This window comes from Oculina patagonica, chromosome 4 (genome assembly GCF_052425735.1).
Source record: "Oculina patagonica isolate OP01 chromosome 4, crgOcupat, whole genome shotgun sequence".
In the NCBI taxonomy this organism is placed as follows: domain Eukaryota; kingdom Metazoa; phylum Cnidaria; class Anthozoa; order Scleractinia; family Oculinidae; genus Oculina; species Oculina patagonica.
The window spans coordinates 23,867,932-23,880,105 of NC_135761.1; the positions used below are offsets into that span (position 1 = coordinate 23,867,932).

At 39.5% G+C, this 12,174-nt stretch overlaps 2 protein-coding genes across 2 annotated transcripts; one reads left to right on the forward strand and one right to left on the reverse strand.

Annotated features, from left to right (window-relative positions):
* The first annotated feature begins 1,651 nt into the window (after positions 1-1,651).
* Positions 1,652-4,770, forward strand: LOC144649892 (ras-related protein Rab-32A-like). The gene is made up of 2 exons (XM_078509485.1): positions 1,652-3,196; positions 4,061-4,770. Exon 1 carries the CDS (start codon positions 1,863-1,865, stop codon positions 2,574-2,576), a length of 714 nt encoding a protein of 237 aa, XP_078365611.1. The 5' UTR covers positions 1,652-1,862; the 3' UTR covers positions 2,577-3,196; positions 4,061-4,770.
* On the reverse strand, positions 2,775-11,615 carry LOC144649893 (magnesium-dependent phosphatase 1-like). The gene is made up of 6 exons (XM_078509487.1): positions 11,558-11,615; positions 10,822-10,882; positions 9,597-9,707; positions 4,806-4,913; positions 4,017-4,102; positions 2,775-3,171 (listed from the first exon to the last, which is right to left on the reverse strand). The coding sequence occupies exons 1-6, from the start codon at positions 11,613-11,615 to the stop codon at positions 3,071-3,073; spliced, it is 525 nt and encodes a 174-aa protein (XP_078365613.1). The 3' UTR covers positions 2,775-3,070.
* Positions 11,616-12,174: the final 559 nt, after the last annotated feature.

Here is a 12,174-nt window from a genome sequence, read left to right on the forward strand (position 1 = left end):
TGAACTCAATCATGTCGATGATACGTTTGTACTACAGTCTGACCTGGAATCTCTAGAAAACTGGACAAAGAGTTGGCAAGTTAAGTTCAATTCTGAGAAGTGCGAAGTAATGAGAATAACGCATAAGCAGGACAAAAGTACACATCCTTATTACCTGTCAAATGTAGAATTAAGATCTGTCGACTCATATAAAGATCTAGGTGTGAACATGTCGAGGGATTTATCCTGGTCGAATCACGTGGACGTTATTGTGAACAAAGCTAACAAAGTGCTGGGCTTATTAAAGCGTACAGTTGGGAATAAGAACAAAGAAATTTTTTCCATGCTTTACAAGTCATTGGTGAGACCGATCCTAGAATACGCATGCCCTGTATGGTCACTGCATCTAGTTAAAGATATACTGGCTATTGAAAAAGTACAACGAAGAGCATCAAGAATTGCTCTTGGGCAAAAACCCCGCGAGATGCCATACGAAGATCGATGCAAACTACTAAACTGGAACTCTCTTCAGCATCGACGAGAGTACCTGTCCTTAGTAGAATGTTATAAAACAGTGTTCGGATTAAATGGTCTAAACTTTAACGATTATTTCGAGTATTGTAGAAGCAAAAGCACCAGAGCTAACCATCCGTTTAAGATCCAAACGAAATCAGCAAGAATTAACGCATTCAAGTATTCCTTCTTTGTTAGAATTATTAAGGAATGGAACAATTTGCCAAACTATTTGTTCGGATGTAAATATCTTTAAATCAAACCTTAAAACGTGGATGAACATTCATTAATTATATGCCACAGTACCAGATATTATAGATATTTTAGATTTTAACTTTTAGATTGTAATGTTTTAGATTGTAATGCTTTTTAAAATTTTTAAATTTTAGATTGTAATTTTAGTTAGGGGACCTAAATAGGGATGACCTCATGGTCCGCCTTTTCAGATACAATTTGTGTAATACCATTTGTGTGTTTGAATAAAGTATTATTATTATTACTACCCGGAGAATCGTTGCGTGACGCAACCAGGGAGAACCGTTGTGCGACGTAACAGTAACAGCTGTGCAGACCTGAGGTGATGGCTGTGACTGGTGTGTGACACCTCGTCGAACTGGTTGTTCTAAAAAATTCATTCTCTAATGATTTGTAAACGTTCGTAGTGTTCCTTTACAGTTGGGAAAAAAAGGAGACACTACAGTTGTTCATCAGTTGGCTTAAACATGAAGACATGAAGCTACATGAAATGAGTACAAACGTACAAGCTCCTACAGGATGAATTGATTACCCTCAGATGAGCCTCTCTATGGGTATTTACGAAGAAATTGAAGACGCGAAGATCACCGCGGAAAAAACGAAGATTTCAAGATTGAAGCGAAGATCTGAAATCGACAAAAATTCCCGTGATCAAATTGAACACTCAGATATAAAACTGTCAAAACTCGTAAACACTACAGCAAAGATCTGTAATTCCTGAATTTTGGCATTTGACCACATTTCACGAAAAAAAACCAAACGAAGATAAAACGAAGATCTGCTTAAAAAACCGAAGATTTGCAAAAAAAATGCGAAGAAAACGAAGACCGTGGGTACCCATAGAGAGGCTCTCAGATCATATCAACATCCAAAATATCTCAAAACCGGTTAAACAAGTTTCAGATTTCGGATTCACCAGCAAACACGGCCAAATCATCTCATGTTGTTTACAATTCAATATTTTTGATCGACTGTTGGTGCTGTGTATTTATAGCCGATACGAAACATCACAGAACACGAGATCAGACATGACACTTGGCAAGGGGAAGTTTGTCTTTAAGCCTGGTTAAAGGTTAATTTCTCTTAGCTTCCCTGAGGAGTGTTTTCAAAACAACATGAACCAATCTGTTGTTTTGTACGAGAAACCCGAAGAAGAAAACAAAGATGTTTTGAGTCAACTTGGAAAGGAGATACAGTTAAAATCATTCAAGAAAAACATCCTGGAAAATGGAGATGAACTGCATCTGAAAATAATCGTAGCAGGTGATCCAAAGTGGAAAGAAAGGAATTTGATATCTTCGACAACTAAACCTTTCTGCACTCCGTGGTTGCGCCGAGAAGAGAAAACGTGGAAATGTCCATTAAAATCACAGGATTATACACTAAAGATTCAGTTTTGGGAACTTTCGCCCATCGACAGATTCCATTTTAATTGCGGAAACCGAAATTTGTTCAAAGCGTGTGATGGCGCGCTCGTGTTTTTCGATTCCGAGAAACCCTCTACACTTGCAGCCGCACATCAGTATTTTGAACTAATACAAGGCGCAAATCCCAGCACTGGACGGAATGGTTTCAAGGTCCCTGTGGCTCTCGTTATGATCAACAATTCTAATCAGGACTCGAATCAAGACGTGAAAATAAACGAGGAAATGGACAGTTATTGTAAACAACATGAGTTTATCACGTGGTTCGAACATTTGTCACGCAAGACAGACGGGTACAAGCGGGTGTATGTTAAGGCTGTTGATAGAATTCTGGAAGAAGTCATCAGTTTGTCAAGGAAGGGAGTGACCATTTGGGGCGATTGGAGATTAAAATATGGCACATAAGGAAGTGAAGCTACTTTGTCCATGTTGAACCCCATAATCTGTCACGTCACGCAACAGAGAAAGGTCAAGAAAAACAGGTTTTGCACAATCTTGAATCTGTCTTTCTAGGGATTGAATGCTGAATCAATATCCGATTTTCATAAAATAGTAAAATGAAAGAAATCTCTGAAAGAAATAACTCTGAAAGGTACAGATAGATCCCTGTAATTTTTTAATGAATACAGGAAGCTTCTTATTTCACCAGTAGAGGACAATTTTTATCACAGAATTTTACGATACTTCTTATGAAAGATTTGAATTTTGGTTTTATATTTTTTGTGCTCTTTCCTGCAGTTCCAATAATTCCCCTAAGCTCCCTTCAATCAGGGCTTCCCCATTTTGTCCAGTCACCACCATAATGATTTACACATTAGTTCCTGGAGGATTGCTGCAGCGTTTCCATTTGCCTTGAAGTGCAACAGCACCTGTGTTATCTAACAGATGTTTTTGGAGGTCTACTGTCTGTTATTTTTCTTGAGTCTTGCAGCAAACAGCTCCAGTCCAGTCTGTAAGACAGAATGTTTCATTCCTCTTCTCACCAAAACACAAGTTACACCTGAAAAAAGCATTACATGCAAATGGTATGATACCAGATCTAATTATATATATTTGCTTATTTTTCACTGTTACTTTACAAAGTTCACATTTTTGGGGGTATATACATACCAGTATATACATACATATGGAGGGTGTCAGAGGGTTGTTTAGGTTTAGGTCAAGGCTATAACTTTGAGGTCCTATTAGGGGTTATCAGGAGACGGGATATGTCGGTAAAAAATTATAGGAATACAGGATATTTGGGGGGAAATTAATGGGATACAGGATATTTTATAAAAGAAAATTCGGGATATGGAACTTAACGGGGATACAAACCAGATATATACAAACCGCATATAGAAGATATATAGAGAAACATTACGTCGCTTCGATTTACTACAAAATATAAAATTTACTCCAAATGATTCGATAAAAGTTAACTGAGATGAAATGTTGAATGAGTCTTGTGTCATGTTTTTTGCCGCCCCGAGCCCTTCAAGCATCTCGCAAAATAAACGGCTTAAAGGGCTCGGGGCGGCAGAAAAACATGACACAAGACTCATTCAACATTTCATTGAATCATTATTGAATCATTTAGAGTAAATTTTATATTTTGTAGTAAATCGAAGCGACGTAATGTTTCTCTAAATATTTTCTATATGCGCCATTGATTTCAACGTAACCTTATGTCAACAATTATTAACCACGAACACATAAGGTGGTCTGCCTGTGGTTACGGGATATTAAGGCCAAAATTTAATGGGGTGCTTTTACCACCTGAACAGTCCAATTGTATTTCCTCTTTCTTGGAATTGCCAGTTTTGAGGGTTCATTACTTTCTATAGCTTTTAGATCAGTTCTTACCCAGTCTGCTTATCTCACGAGTGTTTCTCTCTTCATCATCAAAGAAAAGCATGTTGGAGTACGGGATTCCACTTGCCTGTGTAAACCTTCAAACAAAAACAAGATTCCAAAGTGGTACATAGAAAGCAGTGTGAAGGAAGGCTCAAAAAAGCCTAGGAGTTAATACGTTTTGCTGTGAAACTCTGAAGTGAGAAACCTGGAATTAAAATGTGATAAAGTTCACACTTGATATGTATATTCTTTATTGCGTATTGTATAACATCTTATTATTATCTTATTGCATTACATCTTATTGTTATCTTATTGCATTACATTTTATTATTATCTTATTGCATTACATCTTATTGCTTATGGCATATTGTATTCCCGGGGGGGGGTGGGGGGGACTCGCATACGGTATGTAAGTAACAGGGATGCTCGTCGTCTCGCTTAGGAGTGTAAATTTGGGATTTTTGGTCTTGCTTAGGGTGTTCTGGGTAAAACGCCAATATTTTTAGCCATAATGGTATCGTTTAGAGCTACACACGATGAAATATACAAATATAGATTCTGTAATTCTGTTCATAGTTTTTTTGGTATCTTTTAGGGGTCAATAAAAGGTTGAGTCACACCCAGGTATGAGATTGGTCTCTTTAAGGGGTTCTTTTTAAAATTTCCGACGAGCATCCCCATCCGTTTCATATAGGAGTGCCCCTTCCCTCCCACCCTGGGATTGTATTGTTGTAGGAGGGCCACAGGCTTCTCAGTTTATTAAGCTAACCACAGTAGATTAATCTGATGCCCACTTACTTTCTAAAATGAGTCACTTTTGATCCCGGATATATCTCTTTATACGAGAAATATTTGTCAATATCTAGAACTGTCAATAGTTCCTGGGCTGTAGGGGGATCTTGAGTTCTGTAGAATAATTCAGTGGTTTTTTCTCAGTATTTAGTGGCACATAAATTACAACTAGATAGCAGGAGTTTGCTTAGCCTTAATTACCCAAATTCCTGCTAACTTGAACTCAGATTTTTTTAATTGTTAATTGCTTTGGATCACAAAACAAAATTTAAGAATTAAGTTCATTTAAAAACACGTTTCAGTGTGTTCATTGAGATCACATGCATACTTCAAACAGCCACCATCTTGGACCGCTCCACAATAGACCAAATTTGTATTCTTAGTGTTCGACTAGAACTAGCTTGCAATGGAGGCTAATGGAGGGAAATATAAGCTTCACGTGATTTACATTTGAAAATATTCCCCATACTAAACCTCTCTTGCAAGCTAGTTCCAGTCCAATACAGAGAATATGGTCTATTATATGGTGAGCACAGACTGGGGAGAGTAACAGACACATGGTGTGGGGGTGGTGCAATATATTATGTACTGCCAGTTACTTTCTCCAGGTTGTGAGGCCATATATTTTATGAAACCCAGAGGGTACCTGTCTGAAGTATGTATATTAATGATGACAGACACATGGAAAACTCAGAGACTCAAAGGACAGTGCAGAATGCAATGGAGTCGACAATTGAAAGTATTATGTTTTATGTTCGTGTTCTTTTGCTTTAGTTTACTTTCAATTAGACGTTGAAACACCACTTGTATTTCTTCCCGGGGTTTTCTTAAGCTAATCTTTGCAACATATGACTTGAAAGTCATATGTCACACCTCCACGTTTGGTGACCCTGGTAATACGATGTAGCTGAGTGACAATGGCGAAAGGTGAGCTTCCAGCGCCTTTAAATATCTGGTACCCGTGGCTAAGGGAAGGACACCCCGACAGAAAATCCCTGGTCCTCCAGGTTGGGGGTTGGGCATGGGGCCAATCACCCCATCCCGTAAAACCAAGCTGATTACGGAAACCGGAAATTTATGTAAAGGTCACTCTATTGAGTGTGCCCATAACTACCAAGGAGCGAGTTCAGTGGCCTGCTGTCTTACGGGAGACGACTCCATCATCCTGATGGACAGCAGTATGAGGAATGCAGGTAAAAGCCGAAAGGAAACTTGCATGCGGATAAGGGCGTTGACTCACCCTAAGAAGACAGTGAGAGTGGGATGTTGGAACGTGCGTACTATGTACAGCACCGGAAAGACTGCTCAGGTTTGCAGAGAGATGGCAAAGTACAAGGTGGAGATCCTAGGGATCAGTGAGTGTCGATGGACAGGGTCTGGGCAGGTTAGGACACAAACAGGAGAGAATATAATATTCGCCGGCAGAAACGACAACCAACACCAAAGCGGTGTGGCCATTATGATGAGCAAGGAGGCATCTAGGGCCTTGGAGAGCTGGAACCCTGTGAGCGATAGAATAATAACAGCCAGGTTCAACTCCAAGCACATAAAAACAACTATTATTCAGGTCTATGCACCGACCAATGACGCTGACACCGATGAAAAAGACGGGTTCTATGATCTACTGCAACAGGTGTATGACAGGACACCTCAACATGACATCATAATAATTATGGGCGACTGGAATGCAAAGTTAGGGCACCAGTTGGAGGGCGAAAACGGAGTGGTTGGTAAGCACGGTTTAGGAAGCGACAGATCTGATAATGGTGAGAGGTTCATAGAGTTTTGTGCGGCCAACAACATGGCCATCACAACGACCATGTTCCCCCACAAAGACATCCATAAGTACACTTGGACCTCTCCAGATGGAAGAACAAGGAATCAAATCGACCATATAGCTGTTAATGGAATATTTAAGAGATCGGTACAGGACTTCAGGGCTTTCAGAGGAGCCGATGTAGGAAGTGATCACAACTTGGTTGTTGGAAATATTCGATTAAAGCTAAGTGGGGTGGTTAGAAAGCAAGGCAAACTGACTGCACGGAAATATGAGCTGAGCAAGTTAAAGGTGCCTGAGATTAAACAAAGGTTTGTCTTAGAGCTTAAGAACAGATTTAGCTGCTTGGCAGGAACTGAGTCAGATGAAACAGGAGAAGATGACACCCAGAATGCAGAAAGTGTCGAGGAGAAATGGTCGAACATCAAGAAGGCCTACAGCGAAACAGCAAAATCAGTTCTTGGTCATAGACAAAGGAAGAGCAAAACTTGGATAAGTGCAACAAGTTGGAGAAAAATTGATGAAAGAAAGAAATTAAAGAAGAAGATGGAGGAGACAAGATCAGAAAGGATAAGAGATAGAAGGAGAATAGAATACAATGACAAGAATAAGGAAGTAGAGAGAAGTTTGAGAGCAGACAAGAGAGAATGGGCAAATGCGCTTGCAAGGGAAGCCGAGGAGGCTGCAAGGTATGGCAACCTCAAAGAGGTGTATGAGGTAACGAAGACGTTATGCAATGACAGGCCATGAAGAATGAACATGGTGAAAGACCAGGATGGAAAGCTATTAACAACAGAAGAGGAGATCAGACATAGGTGGCAAGAACATTTCAACAGTGTCCTGAACCGGCCTGATCCAGTGGCCCCCGCAGTTGTCGATGATAGACAGCCAAACGAAATAGATGTCAGCGACGAATGTATCACCCGACAGGAATTAAAGCAGGCTCTGAAGAACATGAAGAATGGCAAAGCAGCTGGAATGGATTCAATCACAGCAGAGCTATTGAAGGCTGACATAGAGACAACTGCGTGCGTGCTAGAAGACCTATTTCGCACGGTGTGGGAGACAGAGGAAATCCCAGAGGACTGGAATTGTGGTCTGATCGTTAAGCTTCCCAAAAAGGGGAATCTTACTGACTGTGGTAACTGGCGTGGAATAACGTTGTTATCTGTACCAGCGAAAGTTATGGGAAGAGTAATTATTACTAGACTACATGATGCAGTGGATCGGATGTTAAGGGAAGAACAGGCAGGTTTCAGAAGGGGGCGAAGCACGACTGAACACATCTTTGTGCTTCGAAATGTCATCGAACAATCGCTGGAATGGAATGCAAGTCTGTATACCTGTTTTGTAGATTATGAGAAAGCATTTGATAGTGTCCACCGCGAAACACTGTGGAGGATAATGCAGTCTTATGGAATACCATCAAAGTTCATTAGAATGGTCAAACTGTTTTACAGCAACACCAAGTGTGGAGTGATCGATGGAGCAGGCAAATAGGATTGGTTTACCGTGAAAGCAGGCGTAAAACAAGGTTGTGTAACGTCAGGGTTTCTCTTCCTGTTGGTAATAGATTGAATTATGTGTAGGACTACAGAGCAAGGTAATACGGGGATTCGATGGAAGATGATGAGACAGCTTGAAGACTTAGACTATGCCGATGACATTGCGCTCATTTCCAGCACATGGGCGCAAGCACAAACGAAGTTAGAAAGACTGGGGAGCAACAGTGAAGGTACGGGTTTGAAGATAAACATCGATAAAACGAAGGTGCTCAGACTCAATGCAAGAAGACAAGATCCTATGAAGATAAATGGCACTGATGTAGAGGATACAGACAGCTTTGTCTATCTAGGGGCCACTGTTAACAACTTGGGTGGTGCCGAACAGGACATTCGGAGTAGGTTAGGTAAAGCTAGAAGTGTTTTTCATCGACTTTCAAAGGTGTGGAGAACAGGTGCATTCCGCCGAGAAACTAAGATGAGGATCTTCAAGTCAAACATCATTTCTGTCCTGTTATATGGATGTGAGACTTGGAGAATGACAAAAGCGGATGAAAAAAGGCTTGACACCTTCCTTCGCAAATGCCTAAGGAGAATCTTGAAAGTCTATTGGCCCATGCGTGTGTCTAATGATGAAATTCGGAGAAGAGCAGGAATCGAAAAGATCAGTTCACAAGTACGACGAAGGCGATGGAAGTGGATAGGTCATGTTCTGCGTATGGCACCAAACCGAAACCCACACGTGGCATTATCCTGGGCACCAAGCGGGAAAAGAAGCAGAGGATGGCCAAGGGAAACATGGCGGAGAACGGTGGAGAAGGAACGCGCTGAGCTGGGACTAACATCGTGGGCTGCAGCAGCAGCTGTGGCCAAGAATAGGGACAGATGGCGAGCATTGATGTCCGGCCCTATCCCCCACCAGGGGGCAAGGAACTAAGAGAATCTTTGCAAACGAAACACAACACCTTTGTTCATTTGTAACAAATACTTTTGTTTTCCTTGAAAACCGTGCCGTAGCATGATACTTTAGTTTGTTTTTGTTTTGTTTCAAGGCGAACATCGATAGCATTTGTCTTCCTTTCAATAATAAAGCCAATTGTTTCACTTTAATTTAATTAATTAATGGTTTAAACTGCACGAAAGACGTTTCTTAAAAGTAAGGAACAAATCTAATAAAAAAACTAGGATATTTTTTTCCTGTTTATCAAGAGTTTCAAGCCGAAAATCACTGTACAAGTTTTTGCATTCCTAATTACGAAAGCGCTGCGAAAGTCTCAAAATCTAATTTAATTAATTATGCTATAGCGCTTTAGGAGTTTAGTAGACGACAGCCCCCACCAAACCATCACAATAGTGCATTCTGCACTAACCAGGAGACTCTTAATTATTGCAGTCAATAATATTACTGTATTCATTTAAGTATAAAAGGCCAGGCAGTGATTTTGCAGCAGTCCTTACCATGTACGCAAGTGACGCAATTTCAAGGTTTTTGTAATTTCAACGCTTTAAAAAACTTGCCTGGAAGCTGCTGCTAAGCATATTCCTTTGGACTTGAGAAGCGTCAGGATTTCCAGTGAATCATCATAGAGTTCAACCTTGTATCCACTTCTATCCTCCACTGAGCCATTACTTTAAACATATAAATCAGTAGTAAAATGTCAATGTAGTAGTAGTAGTAAACTTTATTTAAGTGTTAATCGTTCTAGTGTTTTGCACACTAATTGGTGACACTAATTAAAAACTAAAGATAAAAATTAAAAATTAAAATCGAACACCCAAGTTATTGCTGATTTGGGTATTGATAATAGAGCAGTCAGTCAATACCAGTACCTGATTCCGTCTATAAGAAGGAATCATGGCAGTTGCATGTATTCAGCAAATTAAGTTTGAGACTTGGCAATGTTGAATACAACTACCATAATTTCTTGCAGGCATGCCCAGGGGGGTACTCCGGCTTGTAAATGACGAGGATGATCGAAGGATTTTTTTGGGTTTGAAATGTTCGATTCCGGGATTTTTTTGAGTTGGATAATTTGTCAAGTATTTTTTTGGGTGACTTGAATTTTTATGGTTTTCTTTGTGTTATATTATTGCCCCTCCTGGCAATATAGGGGTAATTTGACAAGGGATTTTTGGGGGGGTTATTTTTGGTCCAGGGATTTTTTTGGGTAATGTTGGAAGACTTGGGGATTTTTTGGGGTCCTGAGTTTTGCCTCCATTTGATCATCCCTGTCCTTTACAAGCCGGAATACCCCCCCTGGGCAGGCATGTCTCATAGAGGGAATTGATTGTGATAAAACCAGAACCAAAGTAATCATCTGGCCAATCACAAAAGACATAGGCAATTCAGTAACTAAACCAATCAAAACTCTAAGCAAATACATATAGGTGGCATGGAGTGCAGAGGGAAAATGTGTGTGAGCGTATTACAAATGGTTTTGGTTTTATTTCTAATTAATTTAAAAGTGGCATGAGTTTTTTAAACCAAGTCTGTCACTTACTTCTATGGAAACTGGGGTAACTTATACTGGCTTTTTATGATCTATATTGAATAACCCAGTGTTAACATATTTATTTCACTTTGCCCCATTCTGAAGATCAGTTTTTGCTCAAGTGTCAAATGTAATAATTCGTATTTGAAATGTTTTTTCATTACACTTTGTGATTACAATAACAATTATTCTATTTCAATTGGATAGTTGTCAGCAAGTGCTTTGTAAGGAATAAAGACAAAGATGCTCACCTTTTTCTTGAAAAAGGGGGAGACACATGAGTATCAGCCCAGAAAGGCCATAATGTATAATCTGTTTACACAAAACACAGGTTTTATTATATTTATCATTTGGCGCACCTACAAAAGTTTGATGTAAAGTCAAGTACATATATGCTGTACAACAGGTATCACATTGATCACACCCATTGAATGAATATTTTCAGGAATCCAAGCCTGAGTCAAATACCTGAGTTATTGCTGATTGGTGGGTGGTATAAACCAACTCCTCTTGGTTTTAAACATGGTGCACATGCACGGTGGGCAGGAAATGAGCGACTATAAAATATAGCAAATGTATTTCAGACATTTGACTCTGTCTTGACTTGGGCTTGGATTTGACTCAGCCAACTGATAAACTCCACTTTCTAATACCTCAATACCTTTAACAACCATTAAAGGCTCCAAAACACTTTGCACTCAACAAGTTTATCTATAAGTGCTTGAGATATAACTATGTGGACTGTGATGTTGCTACCAATTAGAAGTGGGACGAAAATACCACAAGGAATTCCAACTTCAGATTGTTATTTTAAAATGTAAACCCGGAGAAAATTTGTTTCAGCTTCTTTCACTGAGCCCACTGAGGCAAAAAATCGAAATAAACGTATATGTTTAGAACAGTTGTATGCATTATATAATTCGATCATCTTTCATTATTGGCTCCAGAGATTTTTTTAAGGAAACTTTTTAAACTGGTCACACTTACCTAAATCAAACACCACTAGTTTTGGAAGAAAATCTCCGCCATCTTCCTCCACAGACATTCTACTGACTAGTGCCCAGTTTTATGCGAGAAGAATGTTGACAGGACTGAGCAGGGGAGAGGGGACAGTAGACCCCCTACCGACCCATCCTTAGCTAGACCAACGTTTGTTTTTTCAAAAATGTTTTTCAGCATAAATTTGTTATTTTCAGCACCATGTGTGTAACTGGGAGGATAAGTATTTTATTTTTCTCTTAAGATAAACACAACTTGATTCATGAAAATAACACATGCGATATAAACAGCTACCATGCTGCCCATATAAAGTTTGTATGGGCAAGCTTTTTAGCATGCTTTGGGGCTGACTTTCATTGTTTTAGGGTTTTTTTAATGTACAATGCCTTATTGAATTGGTGAAGGGTTAAGCTATCAATCTTCAAGTTCTTTGGTGTAAATATGATAAAATGTAAAATGGCATAGAAACCTGAACTATCACCCAGAAGAATTTTACACATTTACTTTTGATTTGGGTCAGAATATCTCTTTTCAAGCAAATAAACAAAGAACTTTGCTCTTATTAAAAAAAAAAATAAAATGCCAACATGACAAGGGATACTAAT